This window comes from Fistularia commersonii, chromosome 17 (genome assembly GCF_037954325.1).
Source record: "Fistularia commersonii isolate RoL2024-O1a breed Wild chromosome 17, RoL_Fcom_v1.0, whole genome shotgun sequence".
NCBI classification, from domain to species: Eukaryota; Metazoa; Chordata; class Actinopteri; order Syngnathiformes; family Fistulariidae; genus Fistularia; species Fistularia commersonii.
Window position 1 is genome coordinate 8,576,221 of NC_141300.1, and position 27,011 is coordinate 8,603,231.

At 38.5% G+C, this 27,011-nt stretch overlaps 2 protein-coding genes across 3 annotated transcripts in view; one reads left to right on the forward strand and one right to left on the reverse strand.

The window, feature by feature from the left end:
- Window positions 1-21,944, reverse strand: part of ranbp10 (RAN binding protein 10) — a 34,211-nt gene extending 12,267 nt beyond the window's left edge. For both annotated transcript variants that reach the window (XM_086163624.1, XM_086163623.1), the window contains exons 1-3: window positions 21,619-21,944; window positions 10,304-10,415; window positions 4,615-4,667 (exon numbers count right to left, since the gene is read on the reverse strand). In XM_086163624.1, the coding sequence (XP_086019750.1) occupies window positions 4,615-4,667; window positions 10,304-10,415; window positions 21,619-21,817 (364 nt within the window). In that variant the 5' untranslated portion in view covers window positions 21,818-21,944. The remainder of the gene's footprint in view (window positions 1-4,614; window positions 4,668-10,303; window positions 10,416-21,618) is intronic.
- A 624-nt stretch (window positions 21,945-22,568) lies between these two features.
- Window positions 22,569-26,803, forward strand: tsnaxip1 (translin-associated factor X interacting protein 1). The gene is made up of 9 exons (XM_086163625.1): window positions 22,569-22,731; window positions 22,841-22,952; window positions 23,037-23,180; window positions 23,294-23,387; window positions 24,053-24,249; window positions 24,476-24,599; window positions 25,268-25,434; window positions 25,677-25,787; window positions 25,959-26,803. The coding sequence occupies exons 1-9, from the start codon at window positions 22,676-22,678 to the stop codon at window positions 25,986-25,988; spliced, it is 1,035 nt and encodes a 344-aa protein (XP_086019751.1). The 5' UTR covers window positions 22,569-22,675; the 3' UTR covers window positions 25,989-26,803.
- The last annotated feature ends 208 nt before the right edge of the window (window positions 26,804-27,011 follow it).

Below are 27,011 nucleotides of genomic sequence, written 5' to 3' on the forward strand. Positions count from 1 at the left end.
AGCCAGGTAGGTAGATGGTATGAAATGGATGATGGCAAAAATAAATAAAACTGTTATGAGGAAGTAATGTGAGTTGCTAACATGCTGAAAAAGATTCCCATTGTTTGGAGGACCCAAGAAGAATAAATTCTTGTAAGAAAGAATCCAAAAGCATTCATGGCTGTGTATAGTAGAGTAGAGTAGAGTAGAGTAGAGTAGAGTAGAGTAGAGTAGAGTAGAGTAGAGTAGAGTAGAGTAGAGCAGAGCAGAGTAGAGTAGAGTAGAGTAGAGTATAATACATGACCAGCAGGAGGCTCTCTTCTACAAAAAGAATTTTGCAAATCAGTGTCTTCAAAAACAGCAGCACAGGGGGCTGACAGGAGAGGAAGAGGCATGAGGGGGAGATGACAGCGTCGTGATTAACTCATTAAACTTCTTGCTCCTGCTGTGACTAATCCAATCACTGTAACTACCAGTTATTTACACAGGCAGCTCGAGGGGAAAAAATCAGTTTCAAACAAGCTAGAAAAGAAATAAAACCAATGGGACCTCACAATTAAGCAGCACATTCCTATTGTTTATCTAAATAGATTTCCCAAATCGAAAATAACTGATTAATCGATATAAAAGGTCCTTGAATGGAGCGATTCAAATGTCACTTTCATTCCAACCGAAACCATTTCTATGAAAAAAAGAATTCCAAATATATCTGAGGATGTTTTCTGTTTAACTAGGCTTGAAGAGTTAAGCTCCAGTGCTTGGTTGATAGTACGTTGGAGTTAGCTTGCGCAGCTTTTGTGAAACAAATAGAGCTGCGACCTTGTCATTTCCATATCCCAGTCAGTTAAATCTAAGAAGGAGGGTCACTCAAAATGTGAAGACAGTTGTGTATTATCGTCTTTGGGTCCAAAAGAGCTAAGCACAGGTCAGCGGGGACTTGTTGAAAGTTTAAAAATATTTTTTTTTGCATAATTAAAATTTTGAAATTATCCCTGTATAGACATTTCACTGTGCATACATAATGGAGTTAAAGGCCTACATTCTGCTTGTTAGCTCGTGTGGCCGTGCAGACAAAATAATCTTTCAATTGATCTGTCTGTCATCTTGCATGACTCGTGACAGTGCAACAATTTGTGTTTTGGTGGAACAAGAATCAATATGTTTTTATTTTTTTTTCAGTTTTTAGTTACGCAAATAAAACCCCTATTGAGGTAATGTGTAATCACCAGAAGTGAACACTCTTTGGTGATCAACAACTTTGGATAATAAAGCATCTCTGATTGCAATTCTAGCTCTAGGTTGCATGCAAAGCGAGGATAGGGGTATCTATCTTCGTGTTTTACAATTGGGATTCTGGCAAACAGCTGATTTAGCTCAGGCCCCTTTCACAGCAGCCATTTTGATATGTCATTGCTGGGTAAACAGATGTTATTAATAACATTACCTGTTGACCACTTCTTCCATTTAGGTGGGCATTGTACACATCAACCCAGTGACAAGGCTGCAGCACACCGAATGTATGTAAAACTGGACCGTAATTATTATATCAATCATAAAATGCAAGACCGACACATATGCTTGGAGCCTAGGTCTAGTTTTATAGTGACAATGTGTCTTTTTTTTAAATACAAAGATAAATTGCTGATAACAAGATAGCATATTCTTTTATAACAGCTGACAACAGGGGATCTTAAGCGGTCATTTGACTGATGGGCATGTTTTGAGTTTTACACTGATCACGTTTTGCAGGAGTTCTTCCTCCTCGGCTGAGCAGCGTTCAGCTTCACCACACTGCCGCTCTGACCGGGACTCTCAATCACTGGTTGTCTGCCATTGCCAAAAAGCAAAGTAGGGTTTGTGAAAGTAGGTCGTGGGTGAGCTGAGATATTAGATGTGTATCTGCGAAAAACATGTTAGAGTATTAACCTAAACCAAATATGTGTTTTTGGTTATACCCCATGTATTGGGATATTTCTTTTTATTTGGGTGCTGCTGTTTCTTTATCTGTCCTTTATTTTAAATGTGTATATATTTCTCAGTATGTGTATGGTGTTATTAGACATGTGTGCATTCATTTGTGCTTGTGTGTGTGTGTGTGTGTGTGTGTGTGTGTGTGTGTGTGTGTTTGTATGGTGAGGTATTAGATTAATCTGCTGACAGGGATATTGCCTCTAAAGCCAGGCTCACTGCTCCAACATGCTAATGAAATGGGCAGGCCTCCACAGCAGGATCGTACACAGAGGTCAGCAGTAGAGAACCTGCACGCACACACATACATTAGTTTGTGTGTGTGTCTGTCTGTCTGTGTGTATGTGTGTGTGTGTGTGTGTGCAGTTCATTAACACATATGCATGGGTAGATGTAAAGTTGTAAAAAAAAAAATGGTCAGATTTTAGGACGCGCAAATATTGCCGCCACAAAAGGACACAGTCGGAGTTAAGGCAATCAACAGTAATCTATCTACCAGAAATACTGTCAATCTGCAGTGGGATCCTAGCAACCAGAAATATTTTCATAACTAACGTGTGGGCAGGTTTAGAATACTCCATGCAATGTTGTTCCATGCACTTCCACCCATTGTTCAAAACATGTGCATCAAGAAGAGTGACCGTTGTGTTAGGTATGATTATCTGTGTGTGAGTGTGTGTGTGTGTGAAAGAGAGAGAGAGAGAGAGAGAGAGAGAGAGAGAGAGAGAGAGAGAGAGAGAGAGAGAAAGAGAGAGAGAGAGAGAGAGAGAGAGAGAGAGAGAGAGAGAGAGAGAGAGAGAATATCTAGAGTCTGCTCAATGGGCTTGCCTGGTGTCCACAGCATTCCACAAACCTCTGCTACTGGACAGATCTTGAGCGGTCAATAAGCAGGTCAAATGGCTCCAGACAGAGCTGGAAACCTCACAATGGGATTGGTCAGAGTAGAGGAGCAGTCTGATTGGTCAGGAGAAGCTTTAGTCGGGCTCTCAGCAGCTATTCGGGCAGGGATCTGTGTCATTAGAGATCACCGCCATTCATTGGCATCAATGTGCACGTGTTTGCTGAGGAATGTCATGGCACTGGGAGGTGAAAGTCACAGAGATGTGTAGAGAGATTTAGTCTATAATCAAAAAAATGGAAATGCGCTTGGAAAAAGGCATAGACAATAGGTGGCGAAACTCTTATGGTCAGTCCACGGAAATAGTATGAATTATGTGTCGGACAAAGGCCTGGATAATTGTAAGACTGCTATTGTTTTCACACTCAATCTTTACAGTTACAGTTTCTGGTTGTAGACACAGCACAAAACCTAAGTTCATTCTCAATATCTACTTACTGTGATCAGACATTATTTTTAAAATGCATCCAATTGTTTTTTGTATTATTGTGTAATTTAAGAGTCTCTTGACATTGGGAGGACCTATGTAACTGATGCAAAGTGAAAATCAAGTTGACATTAATATTCCACTTAAAACCAACAATAAAGCAAAATCATAGTCATGAATTGCTTTTTTTAACTTAACAATAATCTGACCAATGTTATGTTCAGCGTTAGGATACATATATTAAAATTGTTTAATTGTGTTTTTGAAAATAGATCACTTCTTCATGCTGTTGAAAGAAATGACTATACAAAAGTAAACAGACTGAAACAATGGTATTATGCTTTGACAATACTACAAGACATTTCCTATTCCAATAATAGCTGTATAGCAGTAAGATAACAGTCAGAAAACTGCCTGCAAGAAAGACTTAAATACAACTATATTCCGAAGAACAATATCCCAATTACAGCTACTGAAACTGTGCTAGCCATACCTATTTACAGATTGAGATGGCTTACAATCACAGTGACAGAGGTCAGTAGTCCAAGTCCTCATCATCTGCAACTGTTCAAGACTATATGGGCATGTCTCAACATGTTCTCTCAACAGCTTTGAGCCGGATCCATTAAAACATAGCAAATCCTATGCTCACACTGTCATCCCAGCATCTCGTTGATGTCTCTCATTTTTTTATTCCATTCATCTGTTTCTTTTTCTTGCATCGAGTAACTTAAGAACTGCATGCATTAGACTGCTCATCTCTATAATGTATGCAATGCCCCCCCCCTTTCCCAAGATCCTGCTTAAATTAAAGGCACTGCTAACATTTTCTAGGTATTACTTTTATAGAATATGATACATGCACACTGAGTGATGTAAAGAGAACCAGTTGCAGATTGCAATCTGAGCCACTGTGACTGTAGCGCAGTAACTTTAGCTCAGTCAAGTAATTACCACATTTCAGGGTCAAGGTTTGGCCAGCCTTTTCTAAATATCATTAAATGTACAATCTAATCTTTTTTTTTTTGACCACAATGAGGGGAAAATAAAAGATTACAACAGGAAGTTTTGTTTCTTAGCTTGCCAAAGCCATGATCAAGCCTGGCTGCTAAATGGCTGAAATACTTCACTGAGTCTCAGAAAATTATGCAATTGCTTGGCGTTAGCAACCGGACACATGAGATTCCTCGCTTTGTATGATCTCACTGAATTATCCCATTCCAGACTTTCTTTTTGTCCTAAAGTGACAGATTCAATCTATTAAACTCCATGTCAGTCTGTAAATTCATTCAGGCTCTATTAGTTTTTTTTTTTACAACAGAAACAGTCATACACTACTCACCAGGCAGCCTGTTCATGTTGACTCCTTGGGCAGATAAGCCAATACCCATGTAACTGCATGAAAGAAGAAAAGAACTTATCAGTCCTCAGAGCAACATTGTGTCTCTTTAAGTGTAAAAATTTTAAGTGTAAAAATATTTGAATGAAACTCTGCATTGTTGCTCACAGACAGTCGAAAAAAACACAAGACCGGGAGTGATTTAATCGTGAGCCGTCGGGGGGACCGGAGAAGACTGTCAAACAAGTTGCTGGCTTGCATTATTTTTGTGTAGGCAAGCATACAGTTGAGCAGTGGGAGAAAAAAAATACTTAACTTTGTTAAATTAAATAATGCATTGATACTGTCTGTTCAACGCTTTTGGAAAAGTCTCAGCTGGCCTTGGCACAATATTGAGGTCATCACTCAAATCAGAGTACCAGTAATACATCTCTAGTCTGACCCCAGTAGGCAACCTTATTCAGCAGTCTGTCTTTAAAAATCATGTTGCCTGTAAGAGGATGCAGAAGCACTAACATTCAAATCAGAAAAAAAATGGAATTTATGATTTTTTTTGTCAAATTAAGTGCAGCTGGACAACAAGTATATATGACAAGAATATAAAACAGTCAATATATGCATATTTTGTAATAGTTTGCAATAAAAAAAAAACTTTCAACAACTTGAACTCATGCATTAAAATAGTAAAAAAATGTCTATTAAGCTACCTTGTACCCAATTGCAGGTGTATATTGATACTCTTGAGTTATAGAAACAACACTGGAAAATATGTTTTGAATATATATGTATCGCAATCTTCATTATTTTGAGGAATTATGCTACTTGCCACCTAAAGTAAAACAGAGATGCAAAAAGCAGGTGTAATTTCTTTCAAAAAAATATCCTGAAATATCTGATGGAAAAACTGTGATTACATCATATTTTTCTCACAACCACTTCTTTGTAGGATTATTATGGTGAACATGGATCATCCAACATGACACATTCAGCTTTTTGAATCCATAGATAAATGGCTTCAGTACACTGTGATTTTTGTTTTGAGCCAGATCACAGAAATGGAGGTCAAACTGAAAAGGTTACTGAGATCCTCCACTTTGCTGTCGCACATAAAAAAAGTGTATTGTCAGGTGTGAGTCATCACCCTGACCTTTCACTTAGTTACACTCACCAAAGTACCCATTTCAGAACCCTGGCAACAACTTTTGTTTCCAGCCTACCAAAGCCCAACAACCAGCTTGACTAAGTTTGCCTTTGGTGTTTCTTTTCTTAAGCAGTATTCATTTTTGGTATCTGTATTTTTTTTATTCATTCAAAATTTCTGATGCACTTGACTACTCATCGGCACTGAGTAAAGGTTCCCCTTGCTTCATCACCAATCCCTGCTTATCCAGTTGAGATCAGCCTACATTGAGGTGGTCGTCAGAAGGATCTACTGCATGATCTATGTCAACTTTGACTTTGGAAGGAGGTTATACTGTGTGCACTGGCAGATGGACTGAACCTGCTGCGGGCCAGGAAGGTCCATCTGCTATTGGATCTGATCTTGTTTAGCGTGGTTCCTGGGGCAAGACCGAGAAACCACTTGACCCACTGGATGGAGGGGAGATCCAGTGACAAAGGTTGAGTAAGGAAAACCAGTCTGACAGCCAGCCTTGCTGTGTGGAGTTTGCATGTTCTTCCAATGCCTGTGTGGGGTCCTCTGGGTTTTCCACTTTCACTGCTCAGTCCAAAAACTTGCAGTAGCTTCATTGGAGACTCTAAATTACCAAGACATGTGAATGAGAGGTTAAAACTGGAACTGTTGCAACGACAAGAAGATGTTGAAAAAAATTGACCATGTCCTGGATGACTGAGAACCCCCACAGATGAGAGGTTAAATGGTTGCATGTCTCTATTTGTGGCCCTGCGATCAACTAGGGACCGGTCTAGGGTGACCTTTGCCTCTCGCCCAACGACAGCTGACATAGGCTCCAGCCCCCCTGCCACCCTGAGTGCAGAATAAGCAGTATAGATAATGATGATAATGCAGGGATTGTGTCATTCAGGCCCAGTGTCACGGTTGAAATTTTTCTGCTCTTAAAATATCTGTCACCCATGTAATAGTCATCATTACGATTACAAAACTACAGTTTAACAAAATTTTCTCAGGGCCCCAGTTCAACTTGTTCCATTAGTGTATCTCGCCTCAATCACAAAGCTATGTTTGGTAGGAAAAGTGCAGGCAGCCATGTTGAAAGAAGGGTTTTCAGACACGAGAACTTTTTTGGGAACAGATTCCAACATCAATCATCTTTTTTCAAGCAATTTTAATTTGATTTTTCTTCAAAGTTGGTAATTCATTCAATCATTTAGTAGTTTCGATGAGATAATCCAATGACTATTGATTAGGATGTTTAAGAGGAGAAAGTTCAGTCAGTCATTTACATTATTGGTTTGTTTTGGATGAGGGACTTCAGTCCCATTCTGTCTGAGGAGCAAGCCGTCATTGACATTACCATCTAATTGAAAATGACTGTTTATTAGTGGTTTGTTGTCATCTCATTTTCCCATTTGATGATTAAAAAAACAGATGATTAAGAAGCTTTCTAGACTATACTGATTTCCATTCTTTGTACAGCCCCTCGGAAAGGTTAAGCTTTGAAAATGTCGTCATTTGCTCAGAAAAAGAATATAGAATTGGTTATGACTCAAAACTCTGACATGCAATCTCTTTTTTGAATCATATTACTATCTGATTCAGTTTCCTCATTTGGATTTTTATTTTTATAAACATTTATCTGATGGGAGTTCATTCATTAAATGTAGTCAATCATGCATTTCCACAGGCCCTTATCTCTTTGAGCTCCCGGATAACTCCTGTATGTTCAGAATTTAAGATGATTTCATTGTTATTTCACATGGCATTTGTTTGAAACACGGTTTTAATCAGGGGCTTGTCTGTGTAGAGGAGGTCCTTGAATCAAAGGTACAGCAACATTACCAGGAAATTTCAGAAAGTGTTCAATTTAATTTGCAAACATGTTGATCTGAGCCTGTGACAGGCGATTGTTATTTACGTCCTTGCTTTTAGACAAGCAACCTTTGCAAATGAATGTTGTTCAGACGCTACACCCATTTTATACTGCAATACTGGACACTAGAATTAATTGTACTACCTCAGACAACGTGTCACAGTCAGCATATGTGCCTGATTTAGGCTTGCCGTAGCCAGTGTTACAAGGTTGTGAGGGTCACAGAAGGGCTCACAGAGACAAATGGGGAGCTGAAACCAATCTCAGGTGACAGTTGGCAAGAGGTAGGATATACCCTGGAATGGTGCCACACTGACAACAAAAAAACAGAGACATATAGCCATTCCTGTTCGCACCAAAAAAAAACTTGAGTCCTCATTTAATCTACTGCTTGTTGTTTTGGCCCGGGGAGGATATGATCAAGCCAGGAAGAGTCCATACAGGCACAGAGTCAAATCTACACAGAAAGGCATTACTGCTAACCACTGAGCCATACATAGACTCAATCTTTCTGCTACTCAAACAGGAGTGAAGAGGATAGCTTTGAACTCAACAGAAATGTTGGTCATTCATTTTCATCTCATCATCCAACATCTTCACTGGAGCTGACTAGCAGTGGCAGTTGACTAATTAGATTGATCAAGGCTTCCTCGCCACCAGGGATGCAGTCTAGCCCAGCCTGGATGACCGAAGGGTGTTCGCAGGTTAGGTGCGCTATGAAATTCTTCTAGTATGTTTTAGATGGACCATGTGGGCTCTTTACTGTTGGTTGTGCCTGCACTATCTCCAACAGGAGGCAGCTTTACCAGACACCCAAAACAACTCAATGACCGCTAACGTCTCAGACCTTCTTTCCATCATGACCCAAAGTTCATGACAACAGGTGTGAGTTGGAACACAAATGGACTGGCCAATAGAGAGCTTTGCTTTACTGATCCCAAGATGAAGTGCAATGAAACAGCACCAATCTGCTTCTTTAAATCACTTTCCATCCCACCCTCACTCATGAACAAGACCCCAAGACTTTTGAGCTCCTTCACTTGAGTCAGTAACTCCTTTCAAACATAGAGGTGGCAATCCACTGGTTTCCGGATGGTATCTGCATTGTGTGAATGAATACTTAGACTGAGTCACCTTTTCAGTACTGTAGCGGCTTTCCTGAAGGGCAGACCAGTATGTTCCCCTGTAGTTTGAACACACCCTAGTCTTTTATAAAACAGGAGGAAAAATGCTCTGGTCTGGTAATGCACATTGCCTGACCTCCATACAACATTGAAGAGGCCTATCCACTATGACAGCCTAATGTTTCATTAATTAATTCAGCAAACCCCAGAAGAATCTTATCCACATGTGGTACGAATGCAATCTAATATGACAACAGAATCACTTACTGATCTTTGACCTATGGTGTTCTGGTGGCATTTATAATTACAAACAAATGTTTGTTCTAGCATGGTGTTTGTTTGGCCTTTCTGTGCCACACACAGAAATTCAGTGGTAGCACATCACTCAGATTGAGATTACATATTACACCTGTGCCAAATCCAAGATACAAGGTTATGAAGCCAATTAGGCTGAATATTACAATGGCCTGTTCAGAGCAAGGCATTCCTACACCATCCTGACAGCTATCAATCTGGGCCGCTCAGGCACTCTGGATGAAACAAAAGAACAAACCCTCTCAATGTCAATGAAAAATGACTTGCTTACACTGAATTACCATAAATTATTTTATATATATATATATATATACACACACACACACACACACACATATGTATGTGTGTGTGAATACATATATATACATATATTTCTGGCCCACCAACGGTAATGGCGACATATATATATATATATATATATAAGTCCCATTGGATCAGTGAGTATTGAGAAGGGCAGGCTAGAACTGGTGAATTAGCCATGCATGCAGATAACAAACATTTTGATTTCTTGCCCATTACACTTTTGAGTCTAAAGAAAAGTCCATTAACTAGCCTTTCTGGTTTTGTCATAGAAAGTCATAATACTGCATGAATAAGGGACATATGACAAAGCATGTTATTTTGTTTCCCATATGATTTCAGTATCTGTCAATAATAATCAAAAACGATATAATTGTTGCTTTATTTTGTAGGGGGCATTAGTGGGGTATCTAAATCCAACTTTTGCTTGAATAATGGGAAGCTTCTGCTCCACTTGCTCAATGGATGATGAAATCATGATTGGGAACATTTCTCCAAGCAACGTAATCAGAGGACTACAGGATTTGACCTTGGAATTTCACGATCCTGTAAGCAAAGAAAAAGCCACAGCAGCAAAAAGTATTCCTCATTTCATGATGCCAACTTTTGACAAAACAGTAACTCAACAAAGATTGTTAGAAGTCCCAGAATTCAACCTAGCTCATTGTGTAGGTTTCTCAGACAATGTAGCAGACAAATCCGGGAGAGTGAGTATGATGCTCATGTCTATGTTATCACATTATTGAAAGTCCTGTAAGATATCAAACAAAATTATGCTAGGTTGGGTAAAAATGACTGGGGTAGTCATAAATTCCATCAAGGTTTCACCAACAACAAACTCAATGAAGAAGAATTAGAAATGGCTTAATGTGTATCTGAGAGGAAAAGAAAACACATTAATAGTACAAATGCATTGAAGCTGACAGTGTAGAATCTGCTTACCCATCCCGGCCTTTGCTTACAATCTTGACTTCAAAATAGTAGATCCCACAGGCAGCAGGAATTGGGTGTGTGGCTCGTACTGAGGCTGCATCCTTATGATTCTTGCCATGGCCTAAAAGGGACATGGGGAAGACATGAGTCAATTCGCTTTACATCAGTTGGAAAATGCTTTGCAACAGTTTGGAGGTAGGCCAGCTTCTGAATAAGATGACATCAGCCTGTTAATTTAATATTCAACCAGCAAAATGCAGCTCAAGAGTATCCATGACCTATTTCTATTGCCATCAAACCTGTTGGATTTTAACCTGAAAACAGTTTGGTATAAATCAGTGGGCTCCCAGTCCAGCATACAGCAAAGAAATGCAATTTCTATGCAATTCAGATGTTTTATATTTCGCAATTTGACACAAACTTTGCTTTCTTTGACGATATCCACTGCAACATATTCAGAATTTGTAAAATTTTAAGGAGGGAAATGCAGACATCATTACAGTTAATCTTGGTTAGATATTCACAAAAGGTACTGTATTTCACAATGATTACAATAAATTTATTATTTTATTAATTTCTTAATTTTCATCCTATTACCAGCAATATAGTCAACGGATGAAAAATTTAGAAGATTCAAAATCTTGTGTCAACTGGCCATCCACAAGATTTTCTCATTAGATTAAGCTATCAAAAAGTTTGATTTAATCTGATTCAGCAGAAGAGGTGGGGATTTGAAAATGTCACTTGCCAGCTGACTGAGCCTGATTAGGCTCTCTACCAAAGCACAGAGTAGATGGCGGTCACTTGTCAGCTGGGAGACAATGTTATGTGAGGTGACTTCTTTTTATCAGCTGTATTTAATGAACCATTGGGTTTGTTGATTTTTATCCCATTGGATGTGAATAATGAATTTGTTCCTCTTTTATATCAATCCATTTATAAGATACACTTACACGATTCACTTGGGTCTCATGTGAGACCTGAGTGAAAATAAGGTTACAGTTGAAGATTAAACAGGACCGGGCCTCCCTCAAAATTTACATGACGATAATTACTTTATGTTATATTACTATGCAGAGGTTTGAATGGAATTAATTTTAGCCACTATGCAAAAATGTGGTACTTTTGAAGTACCCGATATCACAAAATCCAAATTGCTGCCTGTGTCAAGAGAATAAGCTGTTTATTCATTCCTTAGTAAAGATGTAAACAACAGGGTCACAGGGCTTGTGTTTTGCATCTGGAACAATTAGATTCAAGCACAACAGTCATTACTGTCTGTCATTCCTTATTCAGTTGGCTGCTTATGCAATCCCTCGGGTCAGAAGCGAGAGAGGCTACCCTGTTCAGTAGCGTGTTGTATAACCGCTATTTATCCTCTACAGTATGCATGAACATCTATCCAATGATGGAGCTCGCCTGCTTTGATACATAAAGTAATTATCAGTGCTATACGTGTCAGTTAGTATCTTCCATAAAGCAGCTGACAGTCAGCAGCCAACTACAGGCAGTGTATGTGTGTGTGTGTGTGTGTGTTGTGTGTGTGTGTGTTTGCTGAGTTCCCCTTCAAATTTGATGCAAATTAATTAAGACGAAAACAAAAAGATCACATGAATTTTCAGACAAAAGAAGAGCAAATTAATGTGGTTTTCCCATCCCTTGTTGTCATGCAGTTTTTTTTGGGGGGAGATTAGTAGAAAATGTCTTGAAAATATAACCTTTTTCAACTGGATTTTTTTTCCCGAACAACATTGGAAAAACAGAGCTGTCAACTTATAACTGAAAGCACACCCAGTGTTTTCCTCAATTCAACTTTTAGCGTCTTATTGGTTGCAGCTTGAGACACTGAAGCCACAAGTCATTAATCAACCCTGATTTTATATTAGATGGGTAAGTTCACAAAGGGTTCTATGTCATCTACAACTTTCCGGCAAACTTTTTTGAAAAGATGTCAACAAAAGAACAATTTGGCTGGGACACACAATCACATACAAAGCTGAATGATTAAAAAGGGGTCTTGGATATTTCAATGGGCCTTGAGTAAGTTTAGCAAGTTCATCCTTTTTTAGTTTGCATTTTATTGCCTGTAATACACAGAGTCAGGTGGCACACGGGTTGCATGGGTGTTCAGCTGTTTTATCCCATAGTCTTGCAGTAGGTTAACTAAACACTCTAAATTGTCAACGTGTGAATGGGGGAGTATAAGGTTGTATGGGTCTGCATATGGCATTGAGATTAACTGGTGACCACTTCTGGGTGTAGCCTGTCTCACCCAATGACAACAGGGATCGGCAACGGATGACTGAGGGAAAGCTGCACAGAGAATGAATTTTAGATGTATGAAGAAATTAGGGGGCTTTTTCAAGTGGCCTTTCCATAGAATTGCCTATCCTATTGGCCATTGTTCACAAAATGTATAGATCAGTCTTGCAAACATCTTTTATTTAAAACAATTTGAACATCCTTTATTTCAAAAAGAGGACATCAAACTTCACCAACTATTGTCAATGGAGGCTCGGCATTTTGGAGCCTGTCACTTATGTCACAGTCAGGGAGCTGCATAGACCACAAAGACTTCAGATCGCAATGGCTCTCAGGTTCATGACTAAATCATCTGGTTTACTTTCCTGTCTTTCTGTAGGATCTGCTGTTGCCAATTACCAACTGCCAAGAGACCCATTCCTCTACATACAGGCTAGACACGATTTACTTGCTAGAATGGATTTGCATTATTGTGTACCAAGCTCTCTGAACATCTGAATGTTGAAAACTTCCTGAAAGACTCCAAAACAGAGTGACTTAAAAGGAGAGTAATTGCTATTTCTTAATTGCAGTTTCATAACATATCTTCTGCACTGGAATTTTCTTCAACATACTGGACTTTGCAATTGTTATTTCTGTCACAATAGAGGCCTTGGTCTCTAAAGGATAGATTAGCATAAAAAAACATCTCTGAGGTCAAATGTCCTTGTGAAAAAAGATCTCCACAAGAATTTAAGAAAATGGCAACCATAGAAGAAAACATCCACGATAGATATAAATATTCAATTCTGCTCCAATCACGAGTCCACAAATGCACTGTAGTATTAAGAGATGTTTTTTTTCTGGGAACCAACAGCACATCTGTGCACGTGTGATCATGTGTGACTGCCAAGTCTGATGGCTGCAGCAACATTCATGCAGACTATTTTTAGTTCCTCTCTTGAAAACGACTCCTCTGTGGGACAACAGGTCTCTCTACAACTGAATAAATGGATAAGATGAATACTCCATCACCCCATGCAGAAATAGGATAATTATATCTGTCATGGATAATGCTTATGTAATGACTTTTCACACAAGTCAGCCAGTATGGACTATAGTCATACACTACTTAACCTCTAGCTCTGATAAACCTGTCTTCTGGGAAGCTCAACTGGTATAATAGTGTCTTGCATTTCAGCTCTTGAGTGACATCAAAACTCTTGAGCAAAGAGTCAAGACCAAAGGTTAATGTATTGTGGCAGTACAACATCTTCTGTGCATGATCAAGTTTGATGCTTCTAAGAATCTCACCTGTGCATGTAATTGTCCTTCCTCCCTTGGTCATTAGGCGGTAGTGGAAGTCATTTTATGAATACTTCCATTAAAAATAAAGTTTACATTTCAATTATAACTACAATTGTTGAAGAGCATCGAAAAAATCCCGCTTTACTTACCTAAAAAGCAACATAATAATAGACATACAATAACATTAAAAAACAAATATGTATGTTCTGGGAAAAAAAATGCTGATCAAACGTTTACTAACAAGTGTAATTGAAACTCTGTCAGCATGCAAGAAATGAATGGAAACTGAGCTTGCATTGATTTTTGGTTCCAGTTATATTATGTAACACTAAATGTGCCACGGAAATTTTGAAGAATACAAAACCATGACCTGCAACTTCTAACAAGTAATCAATGTTGATTTTTGGATTTGCAGAGGCATTTTTCCCCTATATGTCAAGTGAACACTTTGCTCAATGGATTTAGTGGTTCAAGGTGTCCTGAAGGTGCACAGTAGAATTATGGGCTGTTCTGCTTTGTAATGAGAGCATTTTTATCCTTTGTATAAACAGGCGAAAAGCTTTATCTTCATGCCTGACATTTTGTCAAGTACTCTGTCAATAGATTAAGTCCAATAAATCTATGCTTTGTCTGTTTTCATGGGCAAAGATGTCAGACAAAGCCCTGGACTGGAAGATGTCCGGTCATGTTAGGTGTTTGAAAGGATGAGACCTACATCACTGCGGATGGTTTGCCAGATCATGTGAAGCCGTTTGAATGACAGTCAGTTCTTACACTCTTTATATCAGCAAATGGTGAAACATCTTCGATGAATTTCAAGCCAGCGGATTTAAGCTTATTGCAACATTTATGGATTTCTGGCCAGAGGCAGAGAAACCTGACTACAAACATACCACAAGGATTTTTCCTGGCATAAAAGTAGTTAGAGGCGTTATCCATGGTGATCTGTGGATCTTATTGTATTAAAATTGGTATTTTAATATGTGATTATGTGATTGTGTTCTCACGTACTGCGAACTTGAGCATCTCCTTCCTTTAGTTTGACAGGAGCCTTGAGGCTGCGCAGGATGACAACACTTGGTAAAGTCACTTTTACTTTCAAGTCTCTTGCCATCCATAAGCATAACAAGTGTTTTTAGTTACAAGAGACAGAAACCCATCCTTTGAAGCACAAGTACTCAATACATATTAGGGTTATATTATTTTCAGGGTGGGGGGCCTTTTAGGGTTTTCTATCTGTAAATCAGGGCATTTGGTGCACCAACAAAAACTGAGAAATCTGACCAACCAGTCAAGATTGCAGGGGCTTACTTACTTTGTAATTCTGCCAACTGAGGTGAAATATGGATATTATATCCTCTGTTATGTCGCATAGATGTTGATATCTAATCACTATGTGGTCGGTTTAATAAAAGGACCACAAAAGTTTGCTCAGGCTATGTGAGGAAAAAAGCCAAAAAAATGTCCTGTTCCATGGTAACAGGGAACTTTCTCATTGTGAAAAATGCTAATATTTGCAAGTACACCAGAGACATGACTTATTGAAACCGGTAAGGGGAACCAGTATACCTTCTTAAGGTTTTCTTAGATAAAATGGGCAGCAGTAATTAAGTGCTTAACCTCAAATGTCTTTGTTATGGTAATACTCACAAAGGGAGTGCAGTGGCATTAACACCAGAGCACTGAAATCAGTGAAGCCCTAAACAAACACAAGTGCTTAGCAGCAATTTAGCAGCGTTTTCATGATTGACAGAGAAATGACCGATGACTGACAGGTCCACTAGCCCTGAGCTTCAACTGACATACATGCCACAATATAATTTTTCATCAAGACACCAGCTGTTCCAGAGCACAACCCTAACTGGACCTTGAGTTTTTAATACTGGCTTTCTATGAAATCCAGGCAATAAATGGCCACGGTGAGAGTCAATCAATGTCAAGTGCAAAACTTCTTGCTGAGCTTTATTTCTGCAAAAATCTCAGTTTAATCCAACTAAATTCTGTCGGAATCAGACATCTTTACAGTAATAAGGACAGTAATATTTTTTTCATGTCTAATGAATGTTGTTACACTAATTTGAATATGAAATTGGGTCTGAGAGACATCATCAGCTATGTGCAATTTTCTGCCAGGAAGAAGACTGTGTCACTGCCTTCTTTTGACACTAACTGTGTGGCTGCTCCAGAACCAGTGCAACCATCTGGACTACAGACAAAAGAAAATACACAGCAATTACCCTGCTGCAATTCACCTTTCTTAAAAACATTTGTCTGCTTTTGTGTGATACTGCTGCCATACAAAATAGAAGAAACTAATCAGTTCCTTACAAGCAATCTTGTTCAATTACATTTGATGATTTAAATGTTCTCTCGAGTCACCACTTAGATAGTATTCCATGTGATGTCATGCACCTGTCTTATATTATTCATACGGTCTCTACAGCAATGCTGAGTTCTTGATTCATATCAATGGCTTTGCTGTTGCTGTGAAATCTGTATAAACAAGGATGCTTTGTTTTGGAGGGGTGTGTTGGGGCTGAGGTGGACAAGTCCTTAATGATTCAATTCTACTTATGCGGTCTCAATTTAAAACTGAAAGTATAACACATTTTTCAATAGCAGCTGGTCTTGACACTTTATGGAATCACAGGGTCCCAACAAGTTCCCCCTTAGGTAAGCACTTGGCAAGAAAAGGAAAGAAAAGGAACTTTGGAAAAACCCAGACAAAAAAAAAAAAAATAGGCGGCAATAATTCCTATCCAGTTGGCCTGGTAAAATCCCACGTCACACCAGCACTGCAAACCCGGATATGGATTTTACATAGATGGGCTATGTGAGTAAAAGTAACCTTCACAATGTGTCAGATGTGACATTAACAAGTATTTTACAAAAAGCTTCCCACTGCAGAAGATGTGTTATTGCTCAGCAAGCCACAGCAGCACTTACTCAAGTGGACACACACCAAATATCTGATTTGGTGTCTGTTATGATAGAATGGAATAGATTTTTAAAAAAGAAAAAAAAATGAATATTGAAGACCTGTCATTTGTGAAAGAGAACACAAACAAAACCTAACAAAGAGACAAAGCATATCTTACTGGAGAAACAATAAGACATTTAAGAACACAGCAACAAGTGTGCCAGCATCGGTAAATATCTTGTCATGTGTTTTTCATGATTTGACAAGTCAGTGAGTGAAAGGGTGAGGTGAAACAATAGGGTGAGCTGATGCACAAAAGACAACATTCTCCTTGTGTCAGCAACAACCTCTTGGACTTTTAATGTCAGTCTTGCTTCAACATTGTGACTGCCAACACTGACACCCCTCCCCATCTTAAATCACAGAAATTTAAAAGGGAATTACATAAACATGCATCCTTCATTACCAATTAGCTTGGGTAAAACTGTCAATCTTCCAGTCATTGACAATGCCACAAAATGACAATGGGGGATTGACTGGAAACGTAGGCAAGAAGAAGAGTATAGAACTTGTAGCATTCAGGGCAGCTTGTTGTTATAAATCAGTTTTGGCAGTGTCCCTGTACTTGTGTAATGTGCCTTGAGCAGATGACCATATAAAGACATCAGTGATGAGCTGACATCACACACACACACACACACACACACACACACACACACACACACACACACACACACACACACACACACACACACACACACACACACACACACACACACACACACACACACACAACACTTTCTCTCAGCTTTTGCTCCAAAAACCTAAGTGGAAACGATTAAAATTTTTTTTTCTTCTTTTTTTCTTTTTTTTCTTCAAATTCCTTATTCTGGGATTGCGACAACACAAAAGTTGTCAGCTTGTAAACATACCAGCAAAAGTGCATATATCATGAACTGTGGCTTCAGTGACAGGATTTGCTATCATGTGCCTCATAAGAGACTGTAGCGCTTGCACAGACCTGCGCAAAGTTTCACATTTTGAGAGGAGCAAAGAATTCCGAGAAGAGCATTCACTGAACTTGCTGCAAAATCGTCATGCACACTGCAGAAACGGGAAAACCATGATAACCCTAAATTAGCTTTTACAGGATGTTAAACCGCACGAAACCCCGTTCACGTTGGTAGATGTTTTCAGCATTAGTGGCCTCTTTCATATCTGTGTTATAAAGTGATTGGCTGTCTCTCAGGAGGAAAATGGGAAGAGTAAATCTTCCAGCTCAGACAAGTTCCTCCCCCACAGTCCTGTGATTGGCTAGATAGCAAATTGTGTTTGCCCAGTTAAAGCAGTGCACACTTCATAATACAGAGGCAAAATCTAGAGGCTAACAAAAACTTTTACAATTACCTGTCAGTCAAAAACAGCCAGTAACTACTATGTGTATTCGGGATTTTGTGTTTCATTGACTATTGTCAGTCTTTTTTTTTGGTCAAACTGAGTGTGTGAGTGCCTTTATTTTCCAAAATTTCTAAATTAATATATATATATATATATATATATATACATGTAGCCCCCATAACTCAGATACAGACTTTATCTTAATTTTGTGGTGTTAAACTACAATATCCTATAACAATAACTGATGAATGACCAGTCTAAAATTGAAATGTCAATGTCAACACTATACAGTATGGAATTTCAAGCATGTTCTCCATAAAACTCCGCAAGCACAGAACATTTTAAAAGCTATTCTTGGCAGTAGTACCAATCTACACTGTGTAACCCGGCTTAGGTCTAATTAGCCAAAACTTGTATGACCGTTTTCAACAGGATACAAACAGACAGTGTTGTGTGTTTGTGAGTGTGTGAGTTGGAAAACCGATGATTTTTAACCTCCTCATTGCATTTTGCCAATAACAGGAAAGCTAGGTAGAGAACTGCCTGACATATATAAGAAATAATGCTTGGCAACTTCATGACAAAAAACAAAAGGATTATGGCTATAGTACCGCTAGCTCCCATCATTGCAGAAGTAACTACCAAAGTAGAAAAAAAAAAACAGTATTTCATATGTCCTAAACAATCAGTACACAGCGAGTGATAAAACATGCCTTGTCCTAACTCCTAGTAACTTTGTGTTTGACAGAAAATGTAGGGAAAGGGCTGTAGAGACCCTTTAAAGTAGAAGTTACTATTTTTTGAGTTTATATTTGTAAGCATATCAATTATATTGCGATAGAATTTCTTTATTATTTCCTCTAAAATGATATATTGTGATTCAATGACTCAGGTAAAAGGAAGGGTCATATAATACCAGCTTAATCATTCTAGACAGCTATAACAAAGAGAAAAGGAACAATATATGCACAGTGTGCTATATTTCATCACAAACAGATTGCTTTTATTAAATTCTATGTGTGTCAGCAAACAGCACCTGTCTTCATTTGAAATGTGAATAATAAAGATTTCAGGCTCTGTCAAAGAATTTCAGGGAAGTTTTTTGTTGAGCGAGAACATAAATAATAATGTGAAAACAATACCATGAAGGCTATTTTTAGCATCACATCAGCATGCAGCATTCTTCAAAGCCAAACAATTGTAGTCATTCATCTATAAACCTTACACTAACAACCATTAAACATGAGGGAATTTGAACAAAAATGTAATATAATAATCAAAAGGCAGAGAACTGTAAAGTTTGCACACATAATATTTAGTGCAAATATGCTTTACCTACAGCAGGCCGATTCTGACAATATTGAGACGAAAATCAATGTATTGCAACAATATACTGTCAGCGGTATGTGGGGCAGTCCTACATTCCAATAAATTTCTGTTAAAGAACAATTTTGTCAATACTAGAATAAAATCAAGCACCATGTAAAAGAACAGTGTTGTGTTTTCCATTTGTTTTGATTTTCAAATATGATTTATTGATGTATTTATAGAACATAGGTCAAAGTGCTTATTTATATGTGATTCTGTGTTTATTTGTAGTTCTATGTGTCAAGTCTTGTAAATCAATCTGTCTGCCCACATAAGGACTAGGTAGATGCTGTAGCCTGGAACAGAGAAAAATGGCACATTGGTCAAAATAGCATCCAAACCACAAGGGTGAGGGAAGAGAGTAGGACCTGGATAGGCCAGAGGAGAAAAATTATCATACACACTCCAGAAGCCGCCTATTTATATTTCATCCCTGAACAATTATGCTGTGTCACTTAATCTCAGCAATTTCTTCGCAGTAGAAACTCAAATAACCCTGATAGGAAATTAAATGTAAAAGCTATTTTGGCTGAGTGGAAAGCAAGGAAAATGAGATCATTATCATGGAATCCGCACAGAGCTCAATTACATAAAACTACAAGTTATTTGCATTTCTACCGCTGTTATACTTAAATGCGGGACATGTCATGTCTGACCACTATTCCCATCTGCTATCTGCCAAATCAATTGTACATGATTTAATCTGTGGATTATATCTAGCTCTCTGCCAAATCTAAACAAATATTAGGCCAGGTCACTATTGACAAACGAATAAATATCACCAGTGTAACTCTCCCAAAAAGCCTACCAGCCCTCCTCTAATTTTCTGCATATTTTACCTGATGTAAAACATCCTACCGGCCCAAAACTGGCACATTTGTTATTTCATAAAAACATTTTACTAGGCTCAGAGTTGAGAGTGTTTGCTGTCAGTAGCCTAGACCTGTACAGGGGCTTCACAGAGATGTCACCATGGTTTCATTTGGAAACTGGATCCCTGCAATAATGCTGTGGGGCCAGATAAAATGCGGATTTCAGCCATCTGAATGTGTGAGTTGTCCTTTAAGCGAAGTTATGTTGAAGTGAATACGCCATAAAAGCACGATACGACACAATTATTACAAGATCGGTACACTCGGCCTCATATAACGCGTTGAGGCCTATCCAGAGCAGCTATGGAAAAGGAGCTGCTGAGGAGGGGGGGCTTGTGCAGAGGGCACATAACAAATCTGACTGGAGTTTTGGCCTGTTTTGGTTTTCTAAAGCCAGGTTGGAAAATTGAATTCAACCTTTTTTTTTAACCGGACTTTCGAGGAAAGCAATGCGAGGAAGAGAAACATATTAAAAAATAACAAGATGATTCTAATTTGTCGCCCGCCGCTGTTGAAAAACATCACAGTTGCTAACACGTCGTTAAAGGTTAACCAACATAGCTCGCATCACGTAGTCGTGTTATCTGTAAAGTCTGAAAGAACGGTCAGGGTTAGCTGGTTAGCCACTGTGCTTACTAACATTCCTGTACTTGCTTTAATAAGAGAACTGGACGTAAGCTAGCTTCTGTTTGTTAGACACAACTAGTTAGCTTACTGGCACACCGCAGCCCCCTTCCACTACAAACTACGGAGTGCGTCAGATACACTGTCAGTTTACTGCAAACAAATGACGTCTTGGATGGTAAATTAAGGGAGGGGGGTCGTGTTGTCGAAAGCGAGGGGTGGTGGTGGGGGGTGTTTTGGTTATAAGACCCAACAGTCGGCTGAGCGAGTTTACTGTTACCCGTTTGGACATTCCTCTGCTCGTGTATGAAACAAAGCAAGGTTACAGGACAGGAGAGGCAGCTCAGACTAGATTTACCAGGACTACACACACACAAACACATGCATGCACGCACACGCGCACACACACACACACACGCACACACACGCACAAATGCACACTCACACACACAAATGCACACAATCGCATACTGTGTGTGTTTGAGACACCCCCTCCTCATATTCGTAACAACACAGTGACAGATTTGATCCGAGACCCCGTAGTGACCGACGCTACTTGTCCGGGCACATAGGTTCGAAGCCAGCTCTCTAACCTTTGTAATGGACCCGCAGGTTGTTCTGTGACAGCCCGATGTAGCTGTATTTATCCTTGGGGCTCCACGATCGGGGTAAAGGGGTCTCTTCCTCGTTCACAGCCGGGTAGAGCCGTTTCAGCCTCTCGTTCAACTCGTGTTCCTGGTAATTAAAAGCAGGATCTCCAAACGGCAGGCATCCCGTTCCGAGCTCTGCCATTTTTTTCACCCTCTGCTTTCAATCTTATTGTCCGTTTCTCTCTCTGTCCAAAAGCCCGTGTCACTCCGCAGGAGCTGTTACGTTAGGCTGAGAGTGAGAGGGTCTGAGGGGAGAAAAATAGCAGTGGTGTGACATCCCCGGATAAGCAGCAGAATGTACTGTGGCCTGACACGGTGCGATGTGGGTACTGTAGTCTCATGCTGCGTTCTTTTTTAAGCTAATGTCTCCAGAAATGACTACAGTCCTCTACTGCCGTCAGCCTGGTTCCGAGCTTCCACGGAGCAATGTGGCTGGGAATTGTAGTTTTTTGTTTGTGTGGCTTTTTAGTCATACAGTTTAGATCGACACTTGGTATGGTGGTAAAAGTAGGGGAAACAGCTTGTCGGTACCCTTCAAAGCGTTGAAATAAACAGGGTGCGCTCTTAATTTTAATACATTGCTTATTTGTGGAGTTCCAGTTTTTCGACGCTCTGGTAATTGTATTTTATATTAATAAGAAACAATATTATTCATCAGGCACGATTGAAATTTTCACACTCCAAAAATCTCGAATTAAAAATTAACTCAAATATTTGTTGTTGCTGTTGTTGTTTTAATAATTGTGTGTTTCATGGTTGTACTTCACGAAGAGGGTTTCTTCAGCTTTGGAAAAAAAAAATAGTTGGGCGCGACACGGTCTACTAAATGAGGTCTTGCAGCCTGTGCTGTCACACGTTTCCATGGAAACTCATCCACAATGGATGCCCTGCTTTGCGCGACTGAGTGTGCTCAAAACAAAGCTTAACAAGCAATATTTTACACTATTTACTAGCAAAATCTTGAAAGATGACTATTTAGTGTGTACATATTCAGTGAGGGATGTCGTCATATAACAGCATCTGGTTGCCACCACTAAAACACTCACAAAAACAAAGGCAAGTGAAAATTAAGGCAAAGCAAATGTATAGTATCTGTAATTATACATAAACCAACAGTTGTAATTAGTAACGCTGTTTTTTGTTTGTTTGTTTTTGCTATTTTTAGGTCTACAACTGACTGTGGTCTTAAAGAAAACTGCAATGCCATACAATCAGAGGACAGACAAAAGGAAGAAAGTACCAGAATTGTTTCTGTTCAGCTCCATCCCGGGAGAAAGGTAAGGAACCCAGGGATTGCTTCATCAAACATGGTATGTTGACTAATTTTTTTTTTTGTGGGTGTGTGACCATTATTTCTACAGCTGATGCGCTTGATGGGAAAGAAGCACATATATACATGTCCAGGGAAAAAGCCTGAACTCTTGCTTCATCTGGAGAGCTATGTGAGAAAAGAGTTGAATGCTATTGACCAAAATGAACCAAACTCCCATGACCTAAGGCTACAGGTATTGTGTTTATGTTCCCCTTTAAAGACAAAAAAGAAATATTAATTGCAATTGAATTAATATTAAATGCATATTTTTTGTCAGCATAAGCACTTACACAAATTTCTCTACAGGTCTACCAGGATGCTTTTGGTTATTTAATCAGTGAGTTCAAAATGTACCAACCCATTCTATCTGACATCAAAAAGGAATATGAGAGTGCTTTAGGTGAGAGGATGTTCTTTTAAAGTGGCTCGATTCTTTTATTCAAATAAGCTAAGCAACTGTTCCTTTTAGACAGTAAAAATCTAAACTAATAAACTGGTTTCTAAAAACATGGAACCAATAGGCTCAACAAACAATCAGCCAAAAAAAAAAAAAAATTAATTCGAAGAGAGGACTGCCTTTAAAGCCTGCACAAAATAACAAAATTAGCAATGGGTGAAGTTAATTTTCAATTGAAATTAAAAAAAAAAAATTAATGTTATTTGAATTGATTCAGAAGTAGAACAATTCATTACATAGTCATATAAACTCATGACTTTTATAAACATATAAACTCATGACTACTGCTTTTCTTCAATAAAATAGAAAGTTAATCATATACTTCATCAGCTGTATATTGATTTCTAATATGGGGTTTTCATTGAATTAATTCAAATACACACACTGATACATAGTACTTCTTTTCCATTGGCAAGTCAATATCTGTCATTTTGTTCATAATAGCAACTGACTGCCATGTTTGAAAGCCTTATATGACTTTCATAGCTTAGTCATAATTGATGTGATAAAATTGGAAGCAGAAAGAGCCTCTCAGCTGATGGAAATGGTAAAATGTCACCCATCTGAAAAACTCACAATGAATATTTGTATGCACTTTGAGACTACAGCACATCAACAGAACTATATCAGAGAGCTTGAACCTCTTCGTTTCCACCTGAGGCTAGTGACAGAGGAACACGACAGGAAGATTCAAGCTGAGAGGGACGAAGAGCAGACTGTGATCAGGGCCTTAAAAAGGGAGAAACAGCAACTGCAAAAGGACATCGAAACCATGAGGGAAAAGGAAATGGCCATGCAAGCAGTGGTACATGATGTGAAATGTGCTTCAACAATGATTTATTACTTTGTTCCGTCATGTCACTTTATAAAATACATAAAATTTGATTAATATGCACAATATATAGTTTCATCATGCCCAAGCTAGTGCTCATTTTAATCATAGAATGTCATTTCTGAGAACCAGAGTTCGGTTTTATCTAGTTTGTTGAATTATTTACCGACTCATTCCACTATCTTCCATCCTTCTGAAGGTGGACAGTCTGCGAACGGAACTGTCAACACATTATCTGTTGTATCGGGAAGAGCGTGATGCTCGCACGTTGCTGATCTGCCAGCTTGATGAGCCTATGAAGGAGCATGCAGATGAAAGAATAGGTGTGTTATATGACAGCACGCTGCTCATTTATCATCCTGGATCTTTTAATTACAAACCACCAAGCTCTGGTTTAGACTCTGTCAAAAGATCTCATAATAATGGGTAGAAAAATTACTTTGTTTTATGTGATACAGTCCATGTTTTTTTTCTTTATTGAAAAATGGGTCCACATGCAGATGAGATAATTTTCTGGTTTTAAATTAATAAATCAAATAGTATATAAATAAATATATGTATAGCTAAATAGATTGAAAAATACATATGTGTGTGTGTGTGTGTGTGTTGTGTGTGTGTATATATATATGTGTGTATATATATATATATATATATGTATATATATACAATATTATATATTGTAAATGCATTCATACATTGATATATAAATATACATTGTCTATGCCTTTGTGTGTGTACATCTTTTATGTATTATTATTGGTGGGCATATTAGGAATATATTTCTTTGTTAGTATCCAGAAGATTTATGGACGTAGTGAGAGAGGATATGTAGGTAGTTGGTGTGAGAGAGGAGGATACTGAGAATAGGGGTAAATGGAGAAGGTTGATTCGCTGTGGTGACCCCTGAAGGGAAAAGCCAAAAGGAGAAGAAGATTTCTATGTTAGTATCCATTAATGATATGATATTAATTACTCTTATACATTGTGAAAGAGGAAGCTGTAGACCCTGTGGAGCTGCAGCTTGCTGTGAAGGTGTGCCGGGAGGACCTAGCTAAAGCCCATGAGGAGCTCATTAGAGTGAAGGCAGAGTATTGGGATGTTGTGCCTCGGCGTGATTGGGACAACCTAGAAAAAACCCACAAACAGACCGTGCTGCAGGTAGGAAAAACACACAAACTGCTCTTAATGTCACATCGCACTCAGCTACACCGATTTAATGCATTCGTGACATTAGTGAGATGGGGTTTTCAAATGTTTCAAGCATTTAATGAAGAAGCTTATAAATTGTATTTTAAATTATAAAAGAAGTTTAAGAAGATTACAAATTGAGGTCAGGACTATTCACTATGGTCTCACTGTCTTTTTTTTCTCTTTTCTTTGTCTGGTTTAATTGTTTCCAGTTGCAGACACTGCAGCATGATTTTGATCAGTTAAAAAGTGAGCACATTACTCTGATGGACCTCTTCAAAAATGGGACACACAAAGAGTATCCTTATTCCTACACATCACAGGTACAGTATTCAGTATATTATGCTATATGAATTGTACAATATATATTACCACACAGATGTTGTCTCACCACGTCCATACTTGAAACACAAATCTGTATAATTCTGTGAATGTATCCGTTGTTTTGTTAAATGTTCTTAAGCCTGCCTAACAGGCCTTGTGTTGCAATACAGACTGAGTCCCAAGAACCAAACCAGATCTGATCCAACCACCGAAAGGAGATGTTCAACTCTGATGTCTCTAAAAGTGGTCCGCTTGCTGATAAGGAATGTACTATGTATGATGTTAATAGAAACAAAGTGTGTGCCAAAGGCACAGAGCAAAAAACACCTCCCAAAACCTCAGGGTGAAGATTGCTTTTTGTTGGTGACTGGTTGGTTTTCTCTGCCAAAAGAGAATTTTGTATGCCTGTAAGGACAATATAGGACAACCCTCATTGTGAAATCAGATCAGGAAATGGATAATGTTGCAGGCAAACAAGTTAGCACTAATTACAATATGTCCTTCTTACGTATTTTCAAAATGTAACTATGGTTTACAATTATGTCAAGATGTTTTTGCCCATTTTCAGTCGAGGTGTTTCACTGGATCGAGTTGCACTGACAGTCACAATTTATATCAGTGCACACAATCCAGTTGGAAGCAAAATTGAACACTAATTTCTAGTCCTTTGTGCTATTTTCATTGATTTGTTCCTATTACAGCAAATCAAAAGTGTTCTTGTTCCCATAGTTTGACCTTCAGTATTGAAAAAATGATGCATGATTAGAACTCAACACTTTAAAGATGTTTTCACATTCATTAGGTTTTCTCTGAACTCACTGAAAATTTAATTTCATGTGGCAGCCCCAGCAGCATGATGCATTGCATTGCGAATATTTTCAATGTAATCCTGTTTTATAATTCATTGGACATTTGTTTGATGTAGAAAGTCGAAGCAAACTAGAGAGTAGACTCTGTGTTGATGTTGAAAATATTTGGATTAAATTTGTTTTTCCAATAAAGTTCAACTTCTGGTTGACAGCTTGAAAATTCCAGCACAGCAGTCTTATCTCTAATAGAATCAGAGGAAAGGCATTGTAATATTATACCTGCCAATTGAGAATATCGTGTTTTTTGACTGGTTGTTAAGCAAAGAGCTGTCTGCTGTTGCCATTCACTTATAAAGTAGTAGTGGGCTGTTTTGTATGACAAGAATCATACAAAGCAATGTTTCTAATAATCTG

Bases quoted from the DNA above. Each gene is read 5' to 3' on its own strand.
- tsnaxip1 (XM_086163625.1), top strand. From the start codon at position 22,676: ATGTCGTCATATAACAGCATCTGGTTGCCACCACTAAAACACTCACAA. The intron at 23,388-24,052 runs GTGAGAGGATGT...TTGAGACTACAG, and splicing joins GGAATATGAGAGTGCTTTAG to CACATCAACAGAACTATATC. The intron at 24,600-25,267 runs GTGTGTTATATG...ACATTGTGAAAG, and splicing joins GCATGCAGATGAAAGAATAG to AGGAAGCTGTAGACCCTGTG.